Source organism: Pezoporus flaviventris, unplaced genomic scaffold (assembly GCF_033815535.1).
Source record: "Pezoporus flaviventris isolate CSIRO_AGI_PZ_B2104156 unplaced genomic scaffold, CSIRO_AGI_Pfla_v1 ptg000188l, whole genome shotgun sequence".
In the NCBI taxonomy this organism is placed as follows: Eukaryota; Metazoa; Chordata; class Aves; order Psittaciformes; family Psittacidae; genus Pezoporus; species Pezoporus flaviventris.
The window spans coordinates 2,741,905-2,768,481 of record NW_026892736.1 but is presented as its reverse complement, the minus strand read 5'-3'; the positions used below and the strand labels follow the sequence as shown (position 1 = coordinate 2,768,481).

Below are 26,577 nucleotides of genomic sequence, written 5' to 3'. Positions count from 1 at the left end.
GAGACTCCCGAGCTCCTTCAAACCCACCTTTCCTGCAGGAGCCCCATCTACACCAACTCGCCAAGGCTGCATCCCAAGCAATGATGCCAGCCTGAGGTCTCCAGGCCCTCAGCAGTAAATAAGAAGCCTCATGGAGAATCTGGTTCCTAAATACATCATTTGGGCTCATGACACATCTGAACAGGCTGGCACCAGACCTCCTGCTCCTGCCTTTCTCTTTGGTACAAGCAGGAGCAGCCTTTTGGGGCTGCATCCCCTCCAAGCACTGGGATTTGAGTCCCTTTTGAAACAACATGGCCCAGCTCCATACTCACCCTGGGAGATGCTTCCAGCCTGTTTTGACTGGGCTGGTCTCTGCTGACTTTGCTCCTCTCTCTTCCAACCCTGTATCAGGGGCAGGGTTGGATTAGATGATCCCCAGAGCTCCCTCATTCCCCCCTCATTCCCTCTGGCGTGTCCTTGTTCCAGCCATCCCAGCTGCAGCAGACCCTTTCCATGGATGGCTGCTCCATCCAGCCTGCTGTGTCTGGGCATTGCTTGTTCCCTTCTATCACCCTGAACCCCCCTGCCCCTGCCTCATCCCAGGCCTCACTGCTCATTCCTCTCCCATCTGGTGGAGCACTCAATGCTGGAGCATTCAGCTCAGGCCCAGGGGAATGACTCCTGTTGTTGGCAAAGCAAGAGGGGAGCAGCAGGGAGTGGGAAGGGTTTAGAAGTGGCAGTGTCCAAGGCCAGGTTGGACACAGGGCTTGGAGCGAGCTGCTCCAGTGGAAGAGGTCCCTGCCTGTGGCAGGGGTTGGAGCTGGAGGAGCTTTAAGGTCCCTTCACCCCAAACCATGCCATGGTTCTATGATCTCTATTATGCAACTTAAAGACAACTTCAGCGCGTTTAAAGTGAGAAATGAAGATCAGTCACTGTACAAGGAGAAACTGAGGCTCCTCTTGGTTCAGTCCGTGCTTGATGTGCTCTAAGTGCTATGGGCCACAAGCAAAAGCTCTTCAAGGACCGTTAGGTCTGTTCCTCTACCCCAAGGAAGCATCAGTGTTGGTGGTGCAGTGTCTGAGCAGCCTGAAATAAGGGCTCTGGGTAAGCAGCTGGGACACCAGGAATGCTGAGCGCCCAAGTGATGCTGGGGATGCTCTGCACCAATCCCTTCTCCTTAGGTGCTCACTTCCTGCATTGCCCTTTCCCTGCTGGCACTAACCATTCCTGTGAGCATGTGGACCATGGGAGGGAGGATTCCCTGCCCCAGATTTACCATCTTCCCTATGTGGCAACCCAGATACCTGCCCTGAAATGGAGTTACCGACTACAGCTACCAAGCACCTCAATTCAGCAGCCACCAGCCACTGCCAATGCAAATCTAAGCTGAGCATCTGGCATATCTAACATGCCACCATGAGACATCCCTTTGTAGAGCATTGTATGTGTACAGACACAAACCTGAGCCAATCCCATAGTTGGGATGTATACACACTGGATTTAATGCAATAATGCAAAGAATGCTGGTTCCTAAACTGGTTCCCACTGCCCTTGGTTGGGTGCTGCATTCTTAGAGGTTTTGCTTTCAGTCCTGCCTTTTTGGTGAGCCTGAACTTGAAGATGCAGATCAAGGTGAAGGTGAAGTGTGAACCCCTCAGCTGCTGACCAGCTTCGGTCTCACCCTGAAGGAAATCTGCATGTGTGTGCATAGGTGGCTTTGTGCAGCCTGGAGAAGAGAAGGCTCCTGAAGGGGAGACCTGAGAGCAGCTCCAGTGCCTGAAGGGGCTGCAGGAAAGCTGGAGAGGGGCTTGGGACAAGGGATGTAGGGACAGGCCAAGGGGAATGGCTTTAACCTGCCCGAGGGGAGACTGAGATGAGCTCTTAGGCAGAAGCTCTTCCCTGGGAGGGTGCTGAGGCGCTGGCACAGGGTGCCCAGAGAAGCTGTGGCTGCCCCATCCCTGGCAGTGTTCAAGGCCAGGTTGGACACAGGGGCTTGGAGCAAGCTGCTCTAGTGGAAGGGGTCCCTGCCCGTGGCAGGGGTTGGAGCTGGATGGGCTTCATGGTCCCTTCCAACCCAAACCATTCCATGATTCTTCATCCAAGGCCTCTCCTGTGCCCATCAGCTTGGTGGCTGCCAGTTATGGTTCATAGCTGAGCTGTGGTACGAACAATGGCCCCTCCTGCATCCACAGGCAATGCCCACCTCCATCCCATGGTGCTGCCCACACTAAATCACTGCTTTTGGGGAGCTGGTCGCAGCATCTCACTGTGCCCAACTCAAGGAGCTGTATTCCACTAATGACCCCCTGCTGCTGCTTCCTCCCCTCTCCTCATCCCCTGGTCCCTGTCTCACCATGGTCCTGGTGTGGGATTGATGTTGTTCCACCCCTTCCTCCTCTAGGGGAGCTGAACCCCAATGGAGGGCAGATCCTCTTAGTCCCCTGGGAATGCTCAGGGATCGCTCCCAGCAGTAGGTGTTTGATATTTCCAGGGTCACATTCAACAGAGAGAAGCCGTTTGGAGCACATTCATGCCCCAACCCTCAGCTCCCCCTGTCCCACTGGACTGCTGGGGGAAGATGAGTTCTGCATGGAAGGAGAGTGGTGGCACCCATCACCGGGAGGGGTTGGTGTCCCCTGGCATGCCCTGATGTGTCCTTTGCCTCTCTGCTCCTGCAGTCTGAGGACTCGGACCTGCCGTACCCCCCACCCCAGCGAGAACCCAACATCTACATGGTCCCCCAAGGCATCAAACCGGTCCTGCAGCGCACGGCCGTTGAGGTGAGTGATGGGGAGCGCAGCTCATCCCCTCGTGGAATAACCCCCAGACGTGTGTCCCTGATGGGGAGGTGGGATCCAGGCTGGACCCTGTGGATACAGAGTGCCACCAGAGCTGGGAGCTGGTTCTGCTCATGGCTTGTCTGTCAGAACAGTGTTATCTCACTGGGGAGATGTCTCACCAAGCAGTCAGGTTCTACAGCCTGGACCACACTTGCTCTTTAGGACAGGCTGGCTCACACCAGGGTGATACTTGCCCAAGGCAGACATGCTCCATTAAGAGATGAGCAGTTGTGGACCTGTTGTATTGCTGCAAGCACAGGAACGCTTGCTGTGTGACCTGGTTCCTCCCAGCACCGCTGTCCTACACGATTGATTCCCCTCTCCTTCACGGTCGGGTTTACCTCCATTGCTGAGGAGCTCCGTGAGGGACCTGGAGCTGGATCCTTGGCTCAGTCTTTGCTGCCTGTTCCCCTCAGATCCTGGCCTGGGGGCTGAGGAACCTCAAGAGCTACCAGCTGGCCAGTGTCACCTCACCCAGCCTGCTGGTGGAGTGCGGGGGCCAGTTCGTGCAGTCCTGTGTCATCAAGAACATCAAGAAGAACCCCAACTTCGATGTCTCCGTGCTCTTCATGGAAGTGGTGAGTGCCCTGCGGTGGTGGGGTCACAGCAGAGCTGCTTGGGAAGGACCTCTGAGGGCCCATAGCAAATGCATCTCGTGGTGTACATACGCTTGTGAGATGCACCTCGAATCCTGGGTTCAGTTCTGGGCCCCTCACTGCAAGAGAGACCTTGAGGGGCTGGAGTGGGGCAGAGAAGGGAATGGAGCTGGTGCAGGGCCTGGAGCACAGGGGTGATGGGGAAGGGCTGAGGGACCTGGGGGGTTCAGTGTGGAGAAGAGAAGGCTCAGGGGGACCTGATGGCTCCCTACAAGTGCCTGACAGGAGGATGGAGCCAGGAGGGGCTGGGCTCTGCTCCCAAGGAACAAGGGATGGGACAAGAGGAAGCGGCCTCAAGCTGCCCCAGGGCAGGTTTAGATGGAGCTGAGGAACAATTCCTGCCCCAGAGGGTGCTCAGGCATTGGAACAGGCTGCCCAGGGCAGGGCTGCAGGCACCATCCGTGTAGAAGAGGCCTCAGTGCCATGGGGCAGTGGTGACCTTGGCAGTGCTGGGAAGGGTTGGGTGAGCTTAAAGGTTGGGTGAGCTTAAAGGGCTTTTCCAACCCGGTTGTTCCTATGGTGAAGCTGATTGTGCCCTGCCCAGCCTGGGATCCCTTTGGTGCTGTGCAGAGCAGCTGCTGTCCCCGTCCTGTGCAGTGACGTTTCCTGCCCTCTGCCCACAGCGTCTGCCCAAGGAGAGCCTCTACAGCCCCCCCATCGTGGTCAAGATCATCGACAACCGCCCGTTCGGCCGCCGGCCCGTGGTGGGGCAGTGCAGCATCCGTGCCCTGGGGGACTTCTACTGTGACCCCTACCAGGAGGACAGCCACAGCCCCCAGGAGCACACAGGTACGTGCTGGCAATGGGACCACGCTGGTTCCCCACCCGTGGAACCATCCAGGAGGAGCTGGGGGTCGCTGTGTGGGGATGCTTTTCACTCACTCCAGCTGCGTTCTGGTTCTGAAAGCCAAATCAATGCCAAGGAGGAGTTTAGCACCGGGTTGGTTGTGAGATGGGCTCGGTGTCCCTTGGCCAAGCTGCTCAATGTGCATTAACATGAGCTTTGGGTGGGGTGAAGGCTCCGGGCAAGGCTGATGCAGTGATTTGGGGTGTCTGTCAGCTGGATGTCCTGGTCATGCTCCTGCTCGCTCTGGTTGCAGATGATGTGAGCCTCACGCCCAGGGATGACGTCCTCATTGACATCGATGACAAAGAGCCTCTTATTCCTGTCCAGGTATGGAGAATATCCCATCAATAGGAAATGGGTTTCTTATTTCATGTGATGAGGAGGAACTCGTGCAGATGTGAGGCCATGTCTGGTTGTAACCTTCCCTTTGCAGCTTCCACCTCTGTTTCCATCCCTTCTCCTCCACCATGCCACAACAACCAACCACAAACTCATCCTCTACCTCTACCCTTAGTATGAGATGTCTTTGCTCAACAGACTCTCCATGCCAGGCTCTCCCCTTCACACGCACACTGTGTGTATTGGATGCTGGAGCCTCTGCCCAGCTCAAGGCTTTCAGGCTTTAGGTTAAGGAAGAGCCAGGGTTTTGGGCAGTTCTCAGCCAGAGCGGTGGCTGTGGGACTCAGCCTGTTGTGGGCTTGATTGCAGCTGGGCCTGCTCGTGCCTCCCTATCCCAAGCACTGATGAGATCCAGGTTGGTGCTCCCAGGCAAGGTCACCCCATGGTGAGGCACATGGAATGGGCTGGCTTCTCAGGTTCCCCACCAGCCAAGAAGTGGGATGTCCAGCTCAGCTCCCTGGCATCTTGTCTGGGAGGCTTCAGGATCCAATAGGAACTGGAAAACCTTGGCCCAAGAGAGCAAGTGGCATTGGAAGGAAGAAGCAGCTCCAGGAACAAACCCCTCCTGGCAACCCACTTGGCTTCCTGTTACCTTGGCATTTGTCTTCGTGGTTTACCATAGTGCTTCAGGTTCTGTCAGTGAAGTAACTGGAGCATGTCTAAAACCCACACCGAAACCAGGCTTAGAACAGGCACCTTCACTTCTGCAAGTAAGGAAAAGCCCTTTTCCTAGTCTAGTGTAGAGAAAAGAGAGGGAGACATGGAATAATGTGCACAGGAGGGATGGGATGCAGGACCTGCCTTTACCTCTGATGAGCTCCGTGATGCTGCTGCAGGTGATGTCCCTTTGCTGCACCCAGGAAGCTGGTGGCACCCAGAGCCTCCCCCAGGGCTGCATTGGGCATCATTTCTTATGTGTTAATAGAAGAACCTACCCAGCTTTCACTTGATTTGACTATATTTTGGGGGGGCATGTTCATAGAATCATCATGGAATGGTTTGGGTTGGAAGGGACCTTAAAGCTCATCCAGCTCCAACCCCTGCCATGGGCACCTTCCACTAGAGCAGCTTGCTCCAAGCCCCAAGTTACACTTTAAATTCTCCCCCTTTCTGCTTTTTTGGGTCGATTTTCAGTAAAGCTGCTGTTCTGCAGCCATATACCAACCTGCAGCACTTCCAAGGTGCAGTGTTGCTCTTTGAGAGCATCAGAATGACCATCTCCATGAGTTCCTCTCCTGCCTTTTCTGGTGGCAAACCCCTGTGTTAAACACAACGGATTTTCCAAGCCAATTCCTTCCCTCCAACCTTCCTCTTCCAGCACCATTTCCCACCCCTGATGTTTCTATGTCTGCTCCAGGGTTGCTCCTGCTCCTTGAATGACTTTGGTGGAGGTGACAAGAGGGAAATGCAATTCCCTTTGGGAGCACGGGGGTTTATAAAGGCAATTCATGGGATGCTCTTTGGGGAGGTGAGAAGAGGATAATGTCCTGCCATGAATTCCCTTTATAAAGGCCACACAAGTGAAGGCTCTGCTTGGGGCAGAGGGGGATGTGGCCACTGTGAGACCCAGGTTTGGGGTTGATGTGGAGATGGGGTTCCTCTGTGATCCGATGCTGAAGGTGCCTGGCCAAGGCTGCGCTGGATGTTCACAGTCTGTGGGGCTGGTGGGACCCTCAGTTTGCACCTCCAAACCTTGGATTAAACCTGGGGAAGAGTTTAAATGGGAGGTGGGAAGGTGGGAAGGGCGAGAGGGAAGTGGCAGAGCCAGAGCCCTGCAGCAGAGGTTCCACAGGGAAAGACTTGGCCATTTCTTGACAGCAACAGAACACGCTGCAATGGGTGGAATTCTCCACTCTGAGCCCAGATCCATCCCTCTCTCTTTGTTTGCCTTTCTCTTTTGGGCTTTGTGTGTGGAGCAGAGGAGGAGGGAACATGTTCCTGGAAAGCCAAAGCACCATTCCCATCATCTCCCTCCCTAACCTCTCCATCCTGGCTCAGTGCTGGTCCTCCCATGCCCACCCTCTCCTGGTGATGGACACGGGTTGGGGTGGGCTTTGCTTAGTGGGGGTCCCTCCATCCCTCTCTGCTCCTCTTTGGGGCCAGGTTTGAGGGTGAAGGAGGAGTTCCAGTCTCCAGAGGCCGTCTTATTCCTTCTCCTTGGGAAGGAGGCAGATGCAGGGCCAGGAGCCCATGCCCAGGGCTGCAGCCTCTGCACCGCGCGCTCTTCCAGTGGTGACCTTGGAAGCAGGAGCCAGGATTGTTCCTGCCCTGCGTGTTCGCATGGGTGTGTTTCATTGCGTGGCTCCAAAGCCTTTCTCCCTCCTTGCCAAGCCTGGCTTGGCTCCCTCCCCGATGGATGCCTGGAACAAAGGATCACTTTGTTGTCCTCATCCGAAACAGGGAAAGCAAACACGACCCCCCCTGCTCTGAGCTTGCCGAGTGTTGTCCATCGCGGCCAAGTGGGGTGAGAAGTTCAGCCTGAGGTCTGCTTGAAACCAGTCCACGTGCACGTGGGCCGTGGAAGCGTCATGGGTGCTGAATGTGGGGGAAAGAAGCTCCTAGGACTTATAGAAAGGCATTTTTCCTACAGCAAGGTCTCCTGCCCAAGCCCTTCTTGTTTGCCTCTCTGGGAGATGCCCATGGAGTGGGGTTTTGCACAAGCAAGTGGCTGCTGGATCAATTCTTGTTCCTTATATCCCGTAGCCTCCCCTTGTTCTCTGATGCCTTTCCTGGGTCCTCATCCCCATGGGAAGCAGTTGAGGAAGGAAAACCACGTGCAGCCCAAGGGATGAGCAGATATTTGTTCCTTCCGCTCCATGATAAAGCACTCACAGAGGAGCTGTCTCCATCGGACTCCAGGAGTGACAGGGGTGTTCTGGAGGGCAGGGACCCCTTCCACTGGAGCAGCTTGCTCCAAGCCCCTGTGTCCAACCTGGCCTTGAGCACTGCCAGGGATGGGGCAGCCACAGCTTCTCTGGGCACCCTGTGCCAGCGCCTCAGCACCCTCCCAGGGAAGAGCTTCTGCCTAAGAGCTCATCTCAGTCTATTTAACAGCTCTTTTGTAGCACTGATTTTACTCCAGTTTCCCTTTAACACCCCATTTATCCTCTGCACCCCTTCAAACCCTGTCCCACCCGATGAACATCAGTAAGAACCCAGCTCCCATTCTCAAGGAGACCTCAACCTTACAGCCAGGGGCAGGGGGAAGGTGGCACCACTCAGGTTCCTTCATTTGATTGCTCCTAAAGTGGGCTTTTGCTGATGTTTAATCCTTGTTTCTCTAACCCTCATTTGAATTTGTAGCTTGCAGAAGGTCTGACCAGCTCAGCTTTAATTAACACACCAGCTTCTTGGGCCCAGCCTCATGTATGTATTGCTTTATGTTCTAACTTACTTGCTTAATGGTGTTTATGAATGATTGATGTGCATATATATATATATAAGTGTGTTAAAATAGAGGTGTTTTGTGAAAGGTCCCCTTGAAAATGGCCATTTCCTCTTGCTCAGGTCCATGTGCACTGCAGCCATCGCTTTGCCTTCGTGCCAAAGCCATGAGGTGGATTTTGGGATGGGGATGAGGACGTTTCCTCCCTCTTGTGCTTGTGGAGCTGGCAGAATTACACATGTGCTCCAGGCCAGATGTCTTCCGAGAGGTTCTGGCTTCTCTGTGCATGCAGCTCCCTACAAGTGGCTGAGAGGAGGATGGAGCCAGCAGGGGCTGGGCTCTGCTCCCAAGGAACACGGGATGGGACAAGAGGAAGCGGCCTCAAGCTGCCCCAGGGCAGGTTTAGATGGAGCTGAGGAACAATTCCTGCCCCAGAGGATGCTCAGGCATTGGAACAGGCTGCCCAGGGCAGGGCTGCAGGCACCGGCCCTGGAAGTGCTCACGCACCCTCGGTGCCATGGGTCAGTGGTGGCCTTGGCAGTGCTGGGAAGGGTTGGACTGGGTGAGCTTGAAGGGCTTTTCCACCCTGGTTGATTCCATGGTACACTGCATTTTGCAAAGCCCCAGTGTGCCACTGAGGGCCTTCGAGGTCCCTCATCCCCTTTGGCAGCGCATCCTTGTCCGTGTCTCCTCCTGCGGGCTCAGGATGGAAGGGGCAGACAGGCTCCTTTGAGAAGCCCAAATGAGCTTTCGAGTCCTGGTGAGTGAAAACCTGGCTTTAGAAACCCAGGGCGGGAGCGGAGGGACCCAGGTTTTAGGGGAGCTGTCCCTTGGCAGAGGACCCCCATGGTCAATGCCCAAGCAGCTCCTGCATTCCCAGATGTGAAATGGCACGGAAAGACCTCCTCCGGATGCTCCTCGGGAGCGTCTCCCAGAGGAGAGAAGCTTGTGAGGAGCTCTCAGACGCCTCTGAGCTATGAAAGTGCAGTGAGAAGCTTCCCTTCTCCCCTGAGGAGTACTATGAGGTGCTTTCTATTCACTCACACCGTTAGTTTGCCTGGCTCTGCTTTGGTTGTAGGGAGTACAAACAACCCATCAAGTGACAAGTGAGAGGAGCTGAGCCAGGCCAAAAGCAAGAGGTCACAATCTGGGAACCATTTGGAGTAATTGGTTGTTTGCTGTGTTTGCTGCTTCCAAATCAGAGCGCGGATTTCACGGCTTATCCCGTTATTGTGAGCTGGAAGAGCTCTGGGTGTTGGATATCTCCTGCTGGCACGGTGGCCAAGCCACCCCGCAGCCCAGCATTGCCCCTGGTGCGTTCCCCATGCCCTGTTTTCTCCTGGTGTTTAAGCCCTGTTTGAGGAATGGTCCATGGCACTGCCGTGGGTGATGGGGGGAAGCCCTCCTAGAGCAGCCTGCATGGCAAGCTGGCTTCCCAACAGGTTTACAGGGGAAAAAACCCCATTTGAAGCCAAGGCCCTCATTGCCATGGGTTAGTGGTGGCCTTGGCAGTGCTGGGGTAAGGGTTGGACTTGATCTGAAAGGTCTTTTCCAGCGTGGTTGATTCTGTGATTCTGTGATAGAGGAAAACCAGTGGCAGGAAGGTGCCTGGGGGCTGCCTTTGGCTACAGGGGGCTGATTAAACAGGAGGGACAAAACCCCACTAAACCCAAACAGTTTTGTCCTCTTCTAAGCAGAATTCCCAGTACGGTGGGGAAAAAAGGGTGAAACAGCCATAAATGGGTGATTTGTCTTTATGAACATCTGAGGGTTCACACTTGAGGGTTAAGGGAAGGATAAGGAAGTCCTCTTGCAGCCTCCCTGTGTGGATGCAAGTGGTTTTCATGGAATCCCAGCCTGGTTTGGGTTGAAGGGACCTTAAAGCTCCTCCAGCTCTAACCCCTGCCACAGGCAGGGACCCCTTCCACTGGAGCAGCTTGCTCCAAGCCCCTGTGTCCAACCTGGCCTTGAGCACTGCCAGGGATGGGGCAGCCACAGCTTCTCTGGGCACCCTGTGCCAGCGCCTCAGCACCCTCCCAGGGAAGAGCTTCTGCCTCAGAGCTCATCTCAGTCTCCCCTCGGGCAGGTTAAAGCCATTCCCACCTGCACCCAAGGGTGCCACGCTCCCCCTGTGTGGATCGCCTTGCTTGGGTGCTGGGTGGCTGATGGCCTTCGTCACAGCCATTCCATTGCAGAACCATCCCAAACCACCCCAAACCAAGCTCCGTTTCCTGCCCGGGCTTGCTGACCTTTGGAGCAATGTAGACGGAGCCACAGAGGGATTTAGGATGTGGTTGGAAAACCCCAAGGAGCTCGGCTGTGCTGTTTAAAGCCCTTTTTTGTGTTCCCAGCTGCTTGCTATGGATTCTCCATGGAGTTTTCTGCCCCGTCAGGAGGACAGGGCTGGGCTGGGTTACTTTGGTCGGGTGTTGAGCTGAGCTGACCAGGCTGCCTCTGACTGGAGCAGAGGATGCTGACACCACCCTCTCCAGGAGATGCAGGGCTGTCATCTCCTCAACAAGCACTCATGTCTATGAATGTCCCAGCTGTTTCCAGGGGGATCTTCTCATCCCAGCTGCAGAGCTTCCCCACAGCAGGAAATCTGCCTCCCAGATGTGAGGTGTGGGTCTACCTGGGACTGAGCAGCTCAGCTTCTTTAGAGGCAGGATTTAGTACCCGTATTCCCCCAGGGAATGGTGTGTGATCACAAGGAGAGCAAGCAGAAGCATTCAGACTCCAGTTATCCCCTGCTCTGCTCCTGGCTTTGCTGTCTCTCCATGCCTCAGTTTCCCCCACCTCAAAGGTGATGACAAGGACTAAGTTCCACCAGAAGCTGATATAGCTGTTGCATGGGAATTCCTCAGCTTTCCACACCTTTTGCTCCAGATGGAAATGACCATTTGACATATGGACAAGCCCAGACTCCTGCTATCCCCATATGGGAATGCATCCAATGGGATGGGTTTGCAGTCACAGGAAACCCTGGGTAATGGGGAAAACCTTGCTCTGGCTCAGCCTCCCTGGTAAAAATGAGGTTAAAACCAATGTATTCCCTCTGGATAAAGCAAGATGGGATTGGAAATGTCTTGAGAGCTTCTGGGGTGACACAGGCCTGGATGCTGGGATCCAGAGAAGGGAAGAATCTCAATACCCTCAACAGCAAGTAGATAGCCCTGGGTAAAAGGCCTCCATGAATGTGGTTCCAGCTCACATTACAGTGGTCCCTGCTCTATGGGAGTGGTGATTGAGGGAAGAGGGATGAATGGTGATGGCAAGACAGCAAACCTTCTGGTACCCATGACAAACCTTCTGATAGCCATGCCATGTCATGTGGATAACCTGATAACCATGGGTAGGTTTCTCTCCAAACTGAAATTGGAGGCTCCATTCACTTGACGTTGAGTTTATCCACAAGTGATGCTCACCCAGGGGTGCGTGTCCCATTGGAGCTCCATAGGGTCCATGCAGAAGGTTGAAGAGGACATGCAGGATGCTGGAGGTCCTCTAGCCACCCAGGGCAGGGCTGAAGGATGTCCTAACTGAGAACCCTCCTTTCCATGCCCAAGATAAAACACTGGAGGTGATTTGCTCTATTGCCTGATTGCAGAATGAAACCCCTGAATCCAGGTGCTGGATTTCCCATTTCCAGGCAAATGGATTCATGTCCTTCGCTATTAACATTACAGCTGCTTCTCCGTTGCCTCCTCCTGTTTTAATCCCCCTTTGTTTTGGTAACACCAGTAGAAATCAGTAAAATCTAACCAAATCCTTTGTCTTGGGGCTGCAGAAGAGCCTGTGGGTAAGTCATCGGCTCAGTTTCAATGCTTCCCTTGTAACTCAGTACCTGTGGAATGTCATAATGGAACCACGCTGGGCAGAGAGCAGCTTCTGAACCCGTAACACAAGGGAAGTGATGAAAGGCAACTTTGATTCCCGTTTTCCTCAAGAAACAAGGAGGCAGCAGAGGCCTCCCAGTGAATTCCTGTCCTGTTCAAGCCAATGTCTGTTCAAGACAGCAATTTAAAGCTGCACCCTTGGCTTAGAACAGAAACCCCATAAGCCCCTGTTATGGTTCCTCCATGAGGTCAGTGTGATGGAATTCTGTGGCCTTCTAAAATAAGACATCATTATTTGTCAGGAATGCTTCGTGGATCACAATCAAAGCCCCTTCATCCTCCCTTGTATCAGTGTCAGAACTGGGGCTCTTATAATATACATGCATTTGCTGAGTCCAGCCTCTGGCTTTCCTCTTGGAATAGCATCTTTGGAGCTACTCCCAGCACCCAGGAAGTGCAGTCTGACTAGGAGATGAGGCAAATGCTCCTCAGTGGCACTGGGGCATTGTGAGGTTGTGTGAGATTTGCCCCTTTCTTTGTCTAACATCCAGGAGAAGAGGGCTCTGAGAGAGGGGCAGCACCTGAGGACCTCATTTTTAGTGGGAATTCATGCATTTAATGTGTTCATTCGTTCCCCATGGGCTTTGTTTGGGTGGGGAGGTTGGATGATGCTGGAACACAAACCACAAAGTCAATCCCCATCCCAGAGACTCCAAACCCTCCAGGTGAAGCCTAAAGCAGGGAATGCGTTTAAGAGCAGCCCCAAATCCTCCCTGTATTCCAGGCTGCGAGGACCATCTGAGCACAAGGGTTAAATTGTCTCATCCCTCTGGGGTCCTGCACTGAGGTCCTCAAAAGACCATCACCCATATGGCCAAAATCTGCCTCTGGCCTGCTCTCCTGTGAGCTCTACCTCATCCTCCCGTGTAGCATCCTCCTCTCTGCTGATGGGTCCAGGTCCATGGGGTTGCTGTGGCTGGAATAGCTGGATTTGGGTGGAAGCATCCCCAAACCGCTTTGCAAGCAGGGAGTGAGGAGCTGCAGGTTGGGCTCACGATAGCTTCATCCCCCACCAAACCCATGGGGACGGTGCCCAGGGCTGGAGTTCACCTCTAGCAGGTATGGGAGATGCTGCTGTGGTTGATCACTGGCGTTTGCTCATGGGGATGTGTAACTCTGGTATCTGCTGCTGCAGGAGGAGGAGTTCATTGACTGGTGGAGCAAGTTCTATGCTTCCACAGGAGAGAGGGAGAAATGTGGCTGCTATTTGGAGAAGGGCTTCGACACCCTCAAGGTAAGTGGTGTTGGTTGGTCCTGCCTCATTGGACCCACACGCTCCACGATGCTTTTCCACAAGCTTTGATATTTTTTTGCATGTTGAAGCTCTTTTTCCTTCCAGGTAAAAAAGAATCCATAATTTTCCCCAGAAATCAGATCTTTGTGTTTAAAAAGAACAATTTTTGAAACTCAGTTTTCTTTACAAAACCCTTTCTGGTAACTTCCCACTCTGCAGCCTTCAGGAGTTGTCACTGAAGAGGCAGAGATGAAGAACTGGAAAGTGTTTGGGAACAACAAGGAGAACCCGATTCCTTAGGGAAGGGGGAGATTTAGGTACCCTCTTACTGCAAGTGCTGAATTAACACAGAGGCCAAATAGGACTAAAATGGGGAAGACCTTGCCTGGTCTTAACGAATACATTCCCAGCAGGAAGGGCTGCTCTTCATCCGTCCGAAGGGGGAAACAAGGGTGACAGAGCCCAGTCTCCATCCTTGTGGGTTGTGTTTCACCAGGACCAAGGAGCTTGGGTCAGGTCATGTCCTGCATTGGTGGGGACCCGGTGCTGGTCCCTGCCCTCCCCTCCCGTCCCTCCCTCCCCAGGTCTATGAGACGGAGCTGGAGAACGTGGAGGACTTTGAGCATCTCTCTGACTTCTGCCACACCTTCAAGCTCTATCGTGGCCGCTCACAGGACTCAAACGATGACCCCTCGGTCGTGGGGGAGTTCAAGGTGAGATGGGCTCTAGGTGGAAGGTCTTGATGCTGAGAGGGGTGATGCCAACCCATCGTTTTGGGTAGGAGTCCAGAGAGAAATGGGCCATAGAAGGAGAACACTGGCCCCAGCCTGAACAGATTGATTCCTCCATCCCTGGCAGTGTTCAAGGCCAGGTTGGACACAGGGGCTTGGAGCAAGCTGCTCCAGTGGAAGGGGTCCCTGCCTGTGGCAGGGGTTGGAGCTGGAGGAGATTTAAGGTCCTTTCAACCCAAACCATTGCATGAACCTGCCTGTGTGGGTCTGGCTGCTGTATTCCCAGATACATCAAAGCTAGCCTAGGTTGGGCTGTCATCCTGGAGCAAAACCCATCTGAAACCAAGGCTGGATGTAAGCAGTGGAGCGTTTTCTTTGTCTGGGGTGGTAGTGGGAGCATGTGTGAGTACTCGTGGTCACACCACACTGGTGCTGAGCTCTCCCTTTGGAGATGTCTGTCCAGTGGTGGGGAGGAACGTGCCCTTAGAGCAGCTCCAGTGCCTAAAGGGGCTGCAGGGAACCTGGAGAGGGGCTTGGGACAAGGGCCTGTAGGGCCAGGCCAAGGGGAATGGCTTGAACCTGCCCGAGGGGAGACTGAGATGAGCTCTTAGGCAGAAGCTCTTCCCTGGGAGGGTGCTGAGGCGCTGGCACAGGGTGCCCAGAGAAGCTGTGGCTGCCCCATCCCTGGCAGTGTTCAAGGCCAGGTTGGACACAGGGGCTTGGAGCAAGCTGCTCCAGTGGAAGGGGTCCCTGCCCGTGGCAGGGGTTGGAGCTGGAGGAGCTTTAAGGTCCCTTCACCCCAAACCATGCCATGGTTCTATGCAACCACCCATTCACAGCCCAACGCTTGGTGTCCTTGGCAGGGTTCATTCAAGATCTACCCTCTCCCGGATGACCCACGGGTCCCGATGCCCCCGCGGCAGTTCCACCAGCTGCCGGCCAGGGGACCCCAGGAATGCCTCGTCCGGGTCTACATCATCCGAGCCTTCGGCCTGCAGCCCAAGGACACCAATGGGAAGGTATCCTGCTGGGGACGCTCAGTGCTGGCTCGGGGTGGGCTCCTTGGGCAGGCCAGCCCTGAGCCAGCAATTAGAGATCATGATGACAGCAGAAAGGAGGAAGTCGTCTTTCTGCCTCCGTCACCCATCTGGGAATCCCAGGAGCCAGCTCTTCCTCCATCCCAAGGGATTTTTCTGTAGTTAAAGTAGCGAAACGAGAGGGTTTTGATTCATTTTGGTGCTCAAGGAGACAAAATCAGGTCTTCCGCGTGGTTTTTTGCAAGGCTTTGCCTGTCAGGAAGGAAAAATCAGGGCAAAAAAAGAAAATTGTGTCAGTTCAGAAGGAAAAATGTTCATTTTAATTGGACATGGACAAACCAAACCTGCTTTTTAATCTCCCCTGGGTTTGGCAATGGGTTTGGGATGAAAGTTTTCAATGTCTTAGAAATCTCCTATAGAAAACCCCTGAGTAGCAGACGAGAGGAGTAGAAGAAGGCTTTTTTCACACTGAAAACCAAAACCAAGGATCCAAGCTTGACTCCACAGTCTGTGCCCTTAGGCTGTGGTGTCTCCTGAAGCTCATCTCAGTCAAGGGGAAGCAAAAGGCCTGGATGCCCCATTCATCCTCACACTGGAGACCTTCCCCAAGCACTGCTTTTCCATCCTTCCTTTGAAGAACATAAGGCTCAGGGGGGACCTGATGGCTCCCTACAAGTGCCTGACAGGAGGATGGAGCCAGGAGGGGCTGGGCTCTGCTCCCAAGGAACAAGGGATGGGACAAGAGGAAATGGCCTCAAGCTGCACCAGGGCAGGTTTAGATGGAGCTGAGGAACAATTCCTGCCCCAGAGGGTGCTCAGGCATTGGAACAGGCTGCCCAGGGCAGGGCTGCAGTCACCGGCCCTGCAAGTGTTCACACAGTGTGGAGACGGGGCCTCAGTGCCATGGGGCAGTGGTGGCCTTGGCAGTGATGGGGAATGGTTGGACCGGATGAGCTTAAAGGGCTTTCCCAACGTGGTTGATCCCATCATTCTGTGATCCTTTGCTTCTTAAAAGGATCTGCAGGTGAAGGAACAGTGATGAGGAGCTTGCCCTGGGGGTTCCTGGCCAGCATCTTTGCCTTTTCAGATGCTGCGGGGTGGCACGGGCTTCAAGCTGGGTGGCATCTTTTAGGTGAAGTCGTTCTTTTCTTCCCCTAGTAAAAATGCTGACTCGAGTGAATCCCACCACGTCCCAGGTTAAGGCAGCTCTCCCAGGAGAGGTTTACTTGGGAGAGGGAAGCTTAAAAACCGACTTAATAGGTAAAAGTATCTGATAGAGGGTTTAAATGCACAACGAGGCTTTATGTGACGCTGCTGCCATTAGTTTTCCATTAATTTCCTGCAGCCTCTTGGCAGTAAATGGGTTTGAGCCACGCTTCTGGAACCAAAATGGTTTTCCTTTGATATTTTAGGCCCCTGCATCTATTTTTGAGTAGACCTCACACTTGAATAAATGATGACCTCAATGGAACCTCCAGTTGAGTGACTCACATGAGAACAGGAACATCCTGAGCAAGCTCATCCATCAGAGAAGCTATGAATAGGGTTCTATTCATGCTCTTTTATTCCTTTGCCATCCCATTGAGCTCAGATGAGCTTGGACTTTTGTCCCACACTGCTAACTGGTCCTTTGGTCATCCTCAAAAGGGAGTTGTAAAGCAGATAGATCTTAGTGGTGGTCACAGATTTGTAGTTAATGGTCAGAATGGTCCTGCCCTTGAAAGCAGGCATTAGCCTTCCGTGAAGGGTGGAAGATGCTGCTTGCTGGGACAAGGAGAAGCAGAGTTATTCCTTTGTCACCAGTATTGCCGTGCAGTAACTCTTACATTTGTTTTCCTGCCCGTCTTTAGTGTGATCCCTACGTGAAGATTTCAGTGGGGAAGAAATCCATAAATGACCAAGAAAATTACCTGCCCTGTACGCTGGAGCCCGTCTTTGGGAAGTGAGTTTGGATTCGGTTTGGAGTCCCTGTGATTCTTCATGTTATGTTGAGGGAGTAGGGATGGGCCAGCCAGAGCTTCCCATTCCAACCCAAGCCAGGTTGAATGGGCTTGGACTGACCTGACTTAGTTGAAGATGTCCCTGCTCATGGCAGGGGGGTGGAACTGGATGAGCTTTGAAGGTCCCTTCCAGCCCAAACTCTTCTATCATTCTATGATCTGCAGGGATGGAGGGAAAGGAAGAAGGATGGTGAGGGTGATACTGGTGAGACCTTAGAGGACAGTGTGCATTAGACAAGGCCTAATACTCCCCTTCTGAGGGGAGGATAAGGAGGCTTCAGGGGTCAATCTCTGACCACAGGCTGGACCCAGGCAGGCTTGGGTCCTGATTTGGACATTTGCCTACAAGAAACCTGGAGAGGGGCTTGGGCCAAGGGCCTGTAGCGCCAGGCCAAGGGGAATGGCTTTAACCTGCCAGAGGGGAGACTGAGATGAGCTCTTAGGCAGAAGCTCTTCCCTGGGAGGGTGCTGAGGCGCTGGCACAGGGTGCCCAGAGAAGCTGTGGCTGCCCCATCCCTGGCAGTGTTCAAGGCCAGGTTGGACACAGGGGCTTGGAGCAAGCTGCTCCAGTGGAAGGGGTCCCTGCCCGTGGCAGGGGTTGGAGCTGGAGGAGCTTTAAGGTCCCTTCCAACCCAAACCATGCCAAGATCCTATGATTATTGCTTTAGGGAGGCTTTGCACATCCTCAGGCTAAGCCAGTACACCAGCACTGGTAGTACTGGACCAGTGTGACAGCGATGTGCAGTGTGTGCACACTGGGATGGGGTATGTGCCTGCTTCCCATGGGGCTCTCGGCACCATCAACCTCCACCTCCTGGGTGTCTCTGCTCTCCCGTTTGCAGGATGTTCGAGCTGAGCTGCACTCTGCCCCTCGAGAAGGACCTGAAGATCACGCTCTACGACTACGACCTCCTCTCAAAGGATGAGAAGATCGGGGAGACCATCATAGACCTGGAGAACCGCTTCCTGTCCAAATACGGGGCGCGCTGTGGCCTCCCCCAAACCTACTGCGTGTGGGTACCTCTGGGGGCTTGGGGGCTCTGGCACTGCTCTGTGGGGCTGACACGGCCATGGGGTCAGGGGTGTCTGCTCTGCTGTCCCAGGGCTGTCCCAAGGGGACCAAACCAGTGCCTTGAGATAGATTCACAGCAGAGAAGCCCCTCATTTGAGGACCTTCCCTGAGCCCTGGGTCTCATCCAGAAGCATGAAATGCTTCAAGTGACATTAATGTCCTCGGGAAGACCCTGTTACATCCCTGATGCCTCTTGGGCACACCATGGTGAGGACACCCCCATGCACAGGGCCAGCTGGAAGGTGATGTGGTGGGACTAGTGGGGATATCAGGGCACCCCAGCCCTGCAAGCTGAGGCTGTGTGTCCCACATAGAGCCCCATTCACCAGTGAACACAGACCCCGCGTGAGCTGCTCCTTCATCGTCACCCCTTTTAGTGTATCATAGGATCCCAGCATGGGTTGGAAGATACCCTAAGGACCATCCAGCTCCAACCCCTGCCACAGGCAGGGATACCTTCCACTAGAGCAGGTTGCTCCAAGCCCCAGCGCTGGTGCTGCCCCTTGTTGAGGCTGGAGGATGCTTCACCACGTGCTGAGCTGCTGTTTCCCTCCTGTTCGGTTTCAGCTCTGGACCCAACCAGTGGCGGGACCAGCTCCGTCCTTCCCAGCTGCTCCACCTCTTCTCCCTGCAGCACAACTACAAGGCTCCCACCTACAAGTCCGACTGTGTCATCTTCAGGGAGCAGGAATACGTCCTCTCTGAGCTGGGTAAGGGATGGGGCTGCTTTGGGTTGAGTGTTTGGCTCTAAGTAGGGCCACAAAGGTGACAAAAGGCAGAAGACAACGTTGTTTTCAAACAAGGGTGTCCATCCGAGCTGGAAGCACCAAAGGGACCAGGGAAAGCGGAGATAAGGAAGAGGAATACCTGCTGCTCAGCCTTCACATGTCAGTAGGACTTAGGTCTCGCAGACAAACTGGGATTAGATGTAGGGGGCTCTGCTTCAGCACAAGCAGGGGTCAAGATGGAGATGGAGATCCAGCATCTGCAAGGATGGAAGAAAAGGGAGTGCTCAAGGCCGGGTTGCACACAGGGACTTGGAGCAAGCTGCCCCAGTGGAAGGGGTCCCTGCCCGTGGCAGGGGTTGGAGCTGGAGGAGCTTTAAGGTCCCTTCCAACCCAAACCATTCCATGGTTCCTGCTGGGAGCAGCAGGGTCCATCACAGCTGCGAGGCTCCATCCTGATGTTCCAGCTGCTGGAGGAGCACTGGTGTTTGCATCTCTGCATTGTGGGGCTGGAGTCACTAGAGGGAGACAATATCATGCACAAGGTGCCCAGGCTCGGGAGGGCGGTGAGATGCTTTCCAACTGGAAACCCCAAATCAGCCTCTGCCAGCGAGGAGGGAACATCCCGCAGTGCTGGGAGCCACGTTCGGGTTCGCACAGAACCCACCTGCAGTAGCCAGGGCATCAGCTCGGGCCCATCTGACATCCCTAGGGCAGGAGCTGCCTTTTAGAGACAGCTCTGCATTAAAGCATGGGAGGGGTGGTTTGGTGCAAGGGGGAGATGAACCCTTGATTAAGGGGACCACACCATTGCAGAGCCATGGAGGATCACCCATGGTGCAACCTAGGACTGATCCCTCTGCCTGGGAATTGAGGTGTTGGGAATCAAATCCCTGGGGCTTGGCTTCGATTTGAGCCTGGATTCTCCCTGGGAATCAAGGCACAAAGTCATGGTTCTCCCCTGGGGAGGAGGAGGAGGAGGATGGGGAAGCAACAGCTCCTTGCAGCCTCTCGCTATGGGAAAGGGGCTGCAAGGTGTGAAGGCGAGCGGGGTGCTCCCCCCTCTGCCAGCCCTGCCTCTCACCTTCCTCTGCTTTCATGGCAATCAGCTCAAACCCAGAACAAAGCCTGATGCTCGACCTGCAGGATCTGGAAAGCAGCTGCTTCACAGAGCAGCCTCAGATCTGAACCTGGCCGCATAAAGCGGAGCCGTTAAACACGAGAGCAGGGCTTTTACAAGCCCTGCACCCGGCCCTTGTTCCATAACCCCCACATTTGTTGTGTTCCGAGAGGGGCTCTTGCTTCTTCCTGCACATAAACACACACAGCAGAGCCAGGTTTCCACTTGGGAAATAGCCCATGTGTCTGAAGTTAACCACTTCAAGGTTCAGCCAAGGAGGGAGCTGGGCTGAACGCTGCCGCGCTGTGATAGCGTTTGTGGAGCACATCGTGTTTCCGAGGTCCTTGGGGGTACACGGCCTGCAATGCTGTGCTTGTCTCGGGGGTGATGCCCTCCACCGGCCCCAGCGTGGCACCTGGGGTGGGGAGGAGGAGCAGGCTCGGCTAAGGCTCAGTTGGCCATGATCTGTACCTGGATGGATGTAAGGGATCCCAAATGCTGGGGCAGAGAAGGCAGAAATGTCCATTATTGATAATGGGATTGGGGTTTGGTGTGGAGCGGGGGGGGATTGCTCATGGGTGGCTCAGTGTTTGCTGGGGGTGCTCTGTGCTGGCCTGTTCTGATGATGTACCGCAAGTAGAATCCTAGCATCCCAGCCTGGTTTGGGTTGAAGGGACCTTAAAGCTCCTCCAGCTCCAACCCCTGCCACGGGCAGGGACCCCTTCCACTGGGGCAGCTTGCTCCAAGCCCCTGTGTCCAACCTGGCCTTGAGCACTGCCAGGGATGGGGCAGCCACAGCTTCTCTCACTGCTCCCACTGGGTATAAAAGGACCAGAGGTGCTGGGGTCAAACTGAAACAGGGGAAGTTTAGATTGGATCTAAGGAAGAAGTTCTTTACTGTAAGGGTGGTGAGGCACTGGAATGGGTTGCCCAGGGAAGCTGTGAATGCTCCATCCCTGGCAGTGTTCAAGGCCAGGTTGGATGGAGCCTTGGGTACCATGGTTTAGTGTGAGGTGTCCCTGCCCATGGCAGGGGTTGGAGCTGGATGCTCCTAAGACCCTTTCCAACCCAAACCATTCCATGGTTCTATGATATGGGGGGGAACTTGCACGGGGATTGTCCCCTTGTGCAATGCTTTGCCCCCACGTCCCACACTGGGCTGCCCCGTGCCCAGGAGGGTTTGTGGCCATGGTGGATTTGCAGATGGAAGCGGTGGGCTCGTGTTTGCTCCCATGGGGTGGTGGGCTCCAGCCCCTCACACCCATGGCACGGTCTAACAGCGCTCTGTGCTCTGTGCAGAGGATGGCAAAGCCCCAAACCCTCACCTGGGGCCGGTGGAGGAGCGGCTCGCGCTGTTCGTGCTGCGCAAGCAGGGGCTGGTGCCCGAGCACGTGGAGACCAGGCCTCTCTACAGCCCTCTGCAGCCGGAGATCGAGCAGGTGGGTGGGGGCATGGCTGAGAGCATCACCTCCTCTTGATGCACTCCTAACCTGCCCTGGGGATGGGCTTCTCCCATGGAAGGGACTCATCGTACGGGACGGAGCACTGGCCATCAGATACAGCTCCATGGCCAGCTCAGGGTGTTGGGGGGGGGGGGGAGTCGGTTCAGTTCCAGCCTCCTGGGCTCATTTTCAGCAGCATTTGCTCACAATCTTTTATTTCTTTTTCTTATTGAGGGGCTAAAAAGCCACTTCTGATCTGAAGCCTTGATGCAGAGTTCCCCTATAGTGGTAACGACACCATGGGCTGCTTTGGCAAAGCAGCAGCGTGATTTCTGCAGCATGAACCTGCCCTTGGAGGGATTGCATTCCCCTCTCCTCATCCCATCCTCCAGTCCCATGCTCAGAAAGCCATAAATCAGCATCGCAGCTGGTGCCAGCGTGGAAAACAAGTGAGCTGTTGGCTTTGCCAACACCTGCCATGGACCCAGTCTTTACTCTGTCCCTATATAAAGGCAGTCAGCCATGGAAAGTAAAGCTGGTTGCACCTTCAGCTCATCCAGACCAACTGCTTATATATGGGAAGCCATGAACATCCAACCACCTATCACTAAAATAGTTTGAATATAACATTTAATGGCACTTTTCCGTTAAGGAAACCTTAATTTTCAGCTAAGGAACACTGAAGAACTTGGTATTGTCTCTCTCCACTCTTTGGTCTTACTTACTAACCCTAGTAAGAGGCTCATCAGCTTCATGTGTCTCTTTCCATACAGGGGAAGCTGCAGATGTGGGTGGACCTGTTTCCCAAATCCCTGGGTCAGCCTGGCCCCCCGTTCAACATCACACCACGCAAAGCCAAGAGGTAACATGCTGCTCATTTCTTACTCACTGCAGTGCTGGTTCCTGCACCACTGTTTGGGAGGGGAGAGGAGAGGGCTTGGAGATGTCAGATGGGGAGGGATTCACCTGAGAACCATCTCTGTGGGCTCATCTTCAGAGAAAGATAGCTCATTGAATGGTTTGGGTTGTGGAGGGACCTTAAAGCTCCTCCGGTTCCAACCCCCTGCCATGGGTAGGGACACCTTCCCCTAGAGCAGCTTGCTCCAAGCCCCACGTCTTAGCTCGCTCAGCTGAACAGCGGAGTAGCAGTTGTCTATGGGAGCTCCAGACCAAGGTTTCCACCTTCTTATGTCCAGGTTCTACTTGCGCTGCATCATCTGGAACACCAAGGACGTCATCCTCGATGACCTCAGCATCACCGGGGAGAAGATGAGTGACATCTACGTCAAAGGGTGAGCCACCTCTTCTGTACCTCCTGGTACCATAGCCCGAAGGTGCCAGAGCAGGAGTGAGGCAGTTAACATGGCCCCTGCATCAACATTGCTGTTGTAGACGTAGAACCATGGAATGGTTTGGGTTGGAAGGGACCTTAAAGCTCCTCCAGCTCCAACCCCTGCCACGGGCAGGGACCCCTTCCACTGGAGCAGCTCGCTCCAAGCCCCTGTGTCCAACCTGGCCTTGAGCACTGCCAGGGATGGGGCAGCCACAGCTTCTCTGGGCACCCTGGGCCAGCGCCTCAGCACCCTCACAGCAAAGAACCTCTTCCTTATCTCCAACCTGAACTTCCCCTGTTTCAGTTTAAACCCATCACCCCGGGTCCTACATGACCCTCCCTGGGATCAAGGGGCCTTTCACACCTCTCCACTGTGCATCCAGCATGCAGGCAGACATGTCTCTGCTGGGCTGAACTGCTTCATGTCGTTTTGATCTGCATCTCTAGGATGCTCACAGGATGGTGTTCACAGTTAGAGAGATGAGATGTGGGGAAGCAGCAGAGCCACTGGAGAGGAGCGCACAGTCTGCATCTCCAGTGCCATCTCCTTCCCACCTCCTCTCCCAGAAGAGCCGTGGGCTCATTCCATACATAGAGGTTGGCTGGTTTGCATAGCTCCTTTCTTTGGAATTCCCTTTTATTCCTTGAAACACACAAAAACGTGGCAAGCAGCAGTACCTCCTCTGGCACGTTCCCTTCTCTGCTGCCTCCATTTGTGTTTTATCTTGTGTAAAATGGTGCGATCCCAGCCAAGGGAATTACTGATTTTGTGCGTCCCTTGGATTTATGGACAGGAAGAGGTAGGATTTGGAAACAGACTGTAAATCCCTCTTTTACAATCCCAATTTTCCTCCTGTAAATCCAGCATGCGCGCTGCTTACCTGCTATTCCCATCAAGTGCATTGTTATCAGCCCCAGCTCAGCTGCTCTGTGCACTTCAGGGCTCTGAAATAGTGCTCGCTGGCTGTTATGGGGAAAGCAAGAGCATCCAGCCCTCACTGATGTCCTTCTCCTGGCTCTCAGCATCCCCAGTGACCAAGCAAACCTCACACTGCTGGAAATGAGTTAAAGACCTTGCTCACCTTCCTCACCTTCCCCCCCAAATGACTGCATCATCAGCATCCCTGGATAAGGCTTCAATAACCCTATTGGGAAGGAGGCAATGGTCCTTTTTGTGTTTAAGTGTCTGGCCTACAGATGGGATCCAGTGGGCGAAGTGGCCTTCATCACCATGGTGTGGTGCTGCTTTGGTGGGGACCACTTCCATCCACTGCTGCCTCCTGAGCAAGGGCTGGAGCCTGCTTTAGAGCGAACTCAATTCCTAATGGAGCTTCTACTTTTGGCTGCCCTTCAGAAGTGCTTCTCTGAGGCTATTGCCAGTTTATCTTCCACCCATCAGACAAGGCCAGGGCTGGAATCTCTTGGACATCATCTTCTACATTATATGTGAATTATCATTGAATCAGGCAGGCAGGTAAATGGAATAGGAGCTTTTCTGTTAAGCCTGAGGCAGAACTCAGTTACAGAATCATAGTCACATGGAATGGTTTGTGTTGAAGGGACCTTAAAGCTCCTCCAGCTCCAACCCCTGCCACAGGCAGGGACCCCTTCCACTGGAGCAGCTTGCTCCAAGCCCCTGTGTCCAACCTGGCCTTGAGCACTGCCAGGGATGGGGCAGCCACAGCTTCTCTGGGCACCCTGTGCCAGCACCTCAGCACCCTCCCAGGGAAGAGCTTCTGCCTAAGAGCTCAGCTCAGTCTCCCCTCGGGCAGGTTCAAGCCATTCCCCTTGGCCTGTCCCTACATCCCTTGTCCCAAGCCCCTCTCCAGCTTTCCTGCAGCCCCTTCAGGCACTGGAGCTACTCTCAGGTCTCCCCTTCAGGAGCCTTCTCTTGTCCAGGCTGCCCCAGCCCAGCTCTCTCAGCCTGGCTCCAGAGCAAGTCTCCAGATCCCCCCTCCAACCAACCATCAGTACTAAGATCCATGTGATTTTATGGGGCATCTTTAAAGTCACCTGCATCCTCTTTTGGATTCCTAAGCAAAAGGATGACCCAGGTCCTCCAACACCTTCCAATGGGCTGAGCAGAGAGGTAGGTATGTGAGTTTTGAGAACAAAGTCGCACCTTAGATTCAAGACGTTGCCTTCGAACATTACAGATAGCTTAAGCCACGAGGATTTGGAAAAGAATGGATGAAGTGATGGGCTAAAAATCCATCCAGTTCTTGATGGATGATGGACATCAGTTAAGCACAAAACTATTGTCTACAGTTCAGGGAATGTCTGAGCTGTGAATTATTGGAGGCTGGAGAAGCGTGTTGGGAAGGTATCAGGGTGTGTTTGCCCCAGTCCCATACTCTTACCTGGATGTCTGCTGATGGCCCTGCTCAGAGGCAGAATGCTGGGCAAGATGGGTCTTTGGTTGGTCCCCGTGGTCATCCCTATGTTAGGCTTTTAATTCTGTGGCACCATGACTTGAATACTTTTGATTTCTGCATCTCCTTCCTGCAGTGGGGAGGGTGCAGCAAATTCTGCAATCAGAACCCAACGCATGCCAAAGAGGCCTCCAAATATGCTGGAGTGGGGCCAGAGAAGGGCACTGGAGCTGGTGCAGGGCCTGGACCACAAGTGTGATGGGGAAGGGCTGAGGGACCTGGGGGGTTCACTGTGGAGAAGGCTCAGGGGGGACCTGATGGCTCCCTACAAGTGCCTGACAGGAGGATGGAGCCAGGAGGGGCTGGGCTCTGCTCCCAAGGAACAAGGGATGGGACAAGAGGAAGCGGCCTCAAGCTGCACCAGGGCAGGTTTAGATGGAGCTGAGGAACAATTCCTGCCCCAGAGGGTGCTCAGGCATTGGAACAGGCTGCCCAGGGCAGGGCTGCAGGCACCGGCCTTCCAAGTGTTCACACTTGTGGAGACGAGGCCTCAGTGCCATGGGGCAGTGGTGGCCTTGGCAGTGCTGGGAACGGTTGGACTTGAGGATCTTGAAGCTCTTTTCCAACCTGGTTGATTCCATGATTCTCAATCAAAGCATTTCTTTGTCCCTGTGTTTGCTGCAAGGAGAGGGCGCTCACACCGCATCCTCCAAGGGCTCTTATCGTGCTTGGAGGGGTGTGGATGAGCACAGCCCTCCCATTCGCATCCTATCACATCCCGTCACACAATCCAGCCACAACTAAAGGATCAGTGTAACCTCCTCACCCAGTCCCCACCGCCACCAAGTCTGTGCAGCACATGTGCATGGGCTGCATCCCGTTAGGATGAACTCGAGTACACCTCCCTTCCCTGTTCCCCATGACACATTTGCTCCTCTCAAGCGCTGGAGAGGAGGGAATCATTTATAGAGCTGGGAAAACCCCCTTTATTTTCAATGTAAGTGGCAAGCGATCGAGCAAGGTAATGGTTTTCAGTCGAGTTTCTCTCTGGATCTCCTGGCTTGCCTCCGGAAAGGCTCTAAATACACAAGGGGATGTGTTCTGGGGTTTAGTTTTGCTGATTGCTGAACACTGAAACACCCTGGACAGGGGAATGGGGTAGAGTGAAACCCTGGCAGCTGCGAAAATCACAGCTGGGAAAAAGGAGTTGTTATGGAAAGGTCTCAGCTTGCCCCTGGGATGGTCGTGGATCGATCACAGCAAGTTCCTATACACCAGGAGGGGAGCTGTGCCGTGAGGAGCTGTCTCCAATGGGAGCGGCTGGGCACCTCCATGGCCACATCCGGCTCTGGCCACTCTGGGAGTTGCTTGGGAACAACTTCTTGGCCATTTAGGACTTTCAAAGAACAATCTTTGGGAAATCAGCTGGGCAAATGGCTCTTTGGTGCCTTAACGTGGCTGCATCCTCACCAGCAGGACTGGCTTTAGGGGTCACTACAAGATCA

The 26,577-nt window shown here is 54.2% G+C and overlaps 1 protein-coding gene across 1 annotated transcript in view; it reads left to right on the top strand.

Moving 5' to 3' along the window:
- The window catches only part of DYSF (dysferlin), an 87,793-nt gene that overhangs the window by 41,003 nt on the left and 20,213 nt on the right, over positions 1–26,577 (top strand). The window contains 14 exon segments of the mRNA XM_061441091.1: positions 2,662–2,763; positions 3,240–3,401; positions 4,103–4,268; positions 4,580–4,653; positions 8,029–8,091; positions 13,142–13,240; positions 13,825–13,953; positions 14,835–14,990; positions 16,859–16,950; positions 17,851–18,021; positions 18,648–18,790; positions 21,225–21,364; positions 22,141–22,229; positions 22,564–22,659. Coding sequence (XP_061297075.1) covers positions 2,662–2,763; positions 3,240–3,401; positions 4,103–4,268; positions 4,580–4,653; positions 8,029–8,091; positions 13,142–13,240; positions 13,825–13,953; positions 14,835–14,990; positions 16,859–16,950; positions 17,851–18,021; positions 18,648–18,790; positions 21,225–21,364; positions 22,141–22,229; positions 22,564–22,659 — 1,682 coding nt within the window.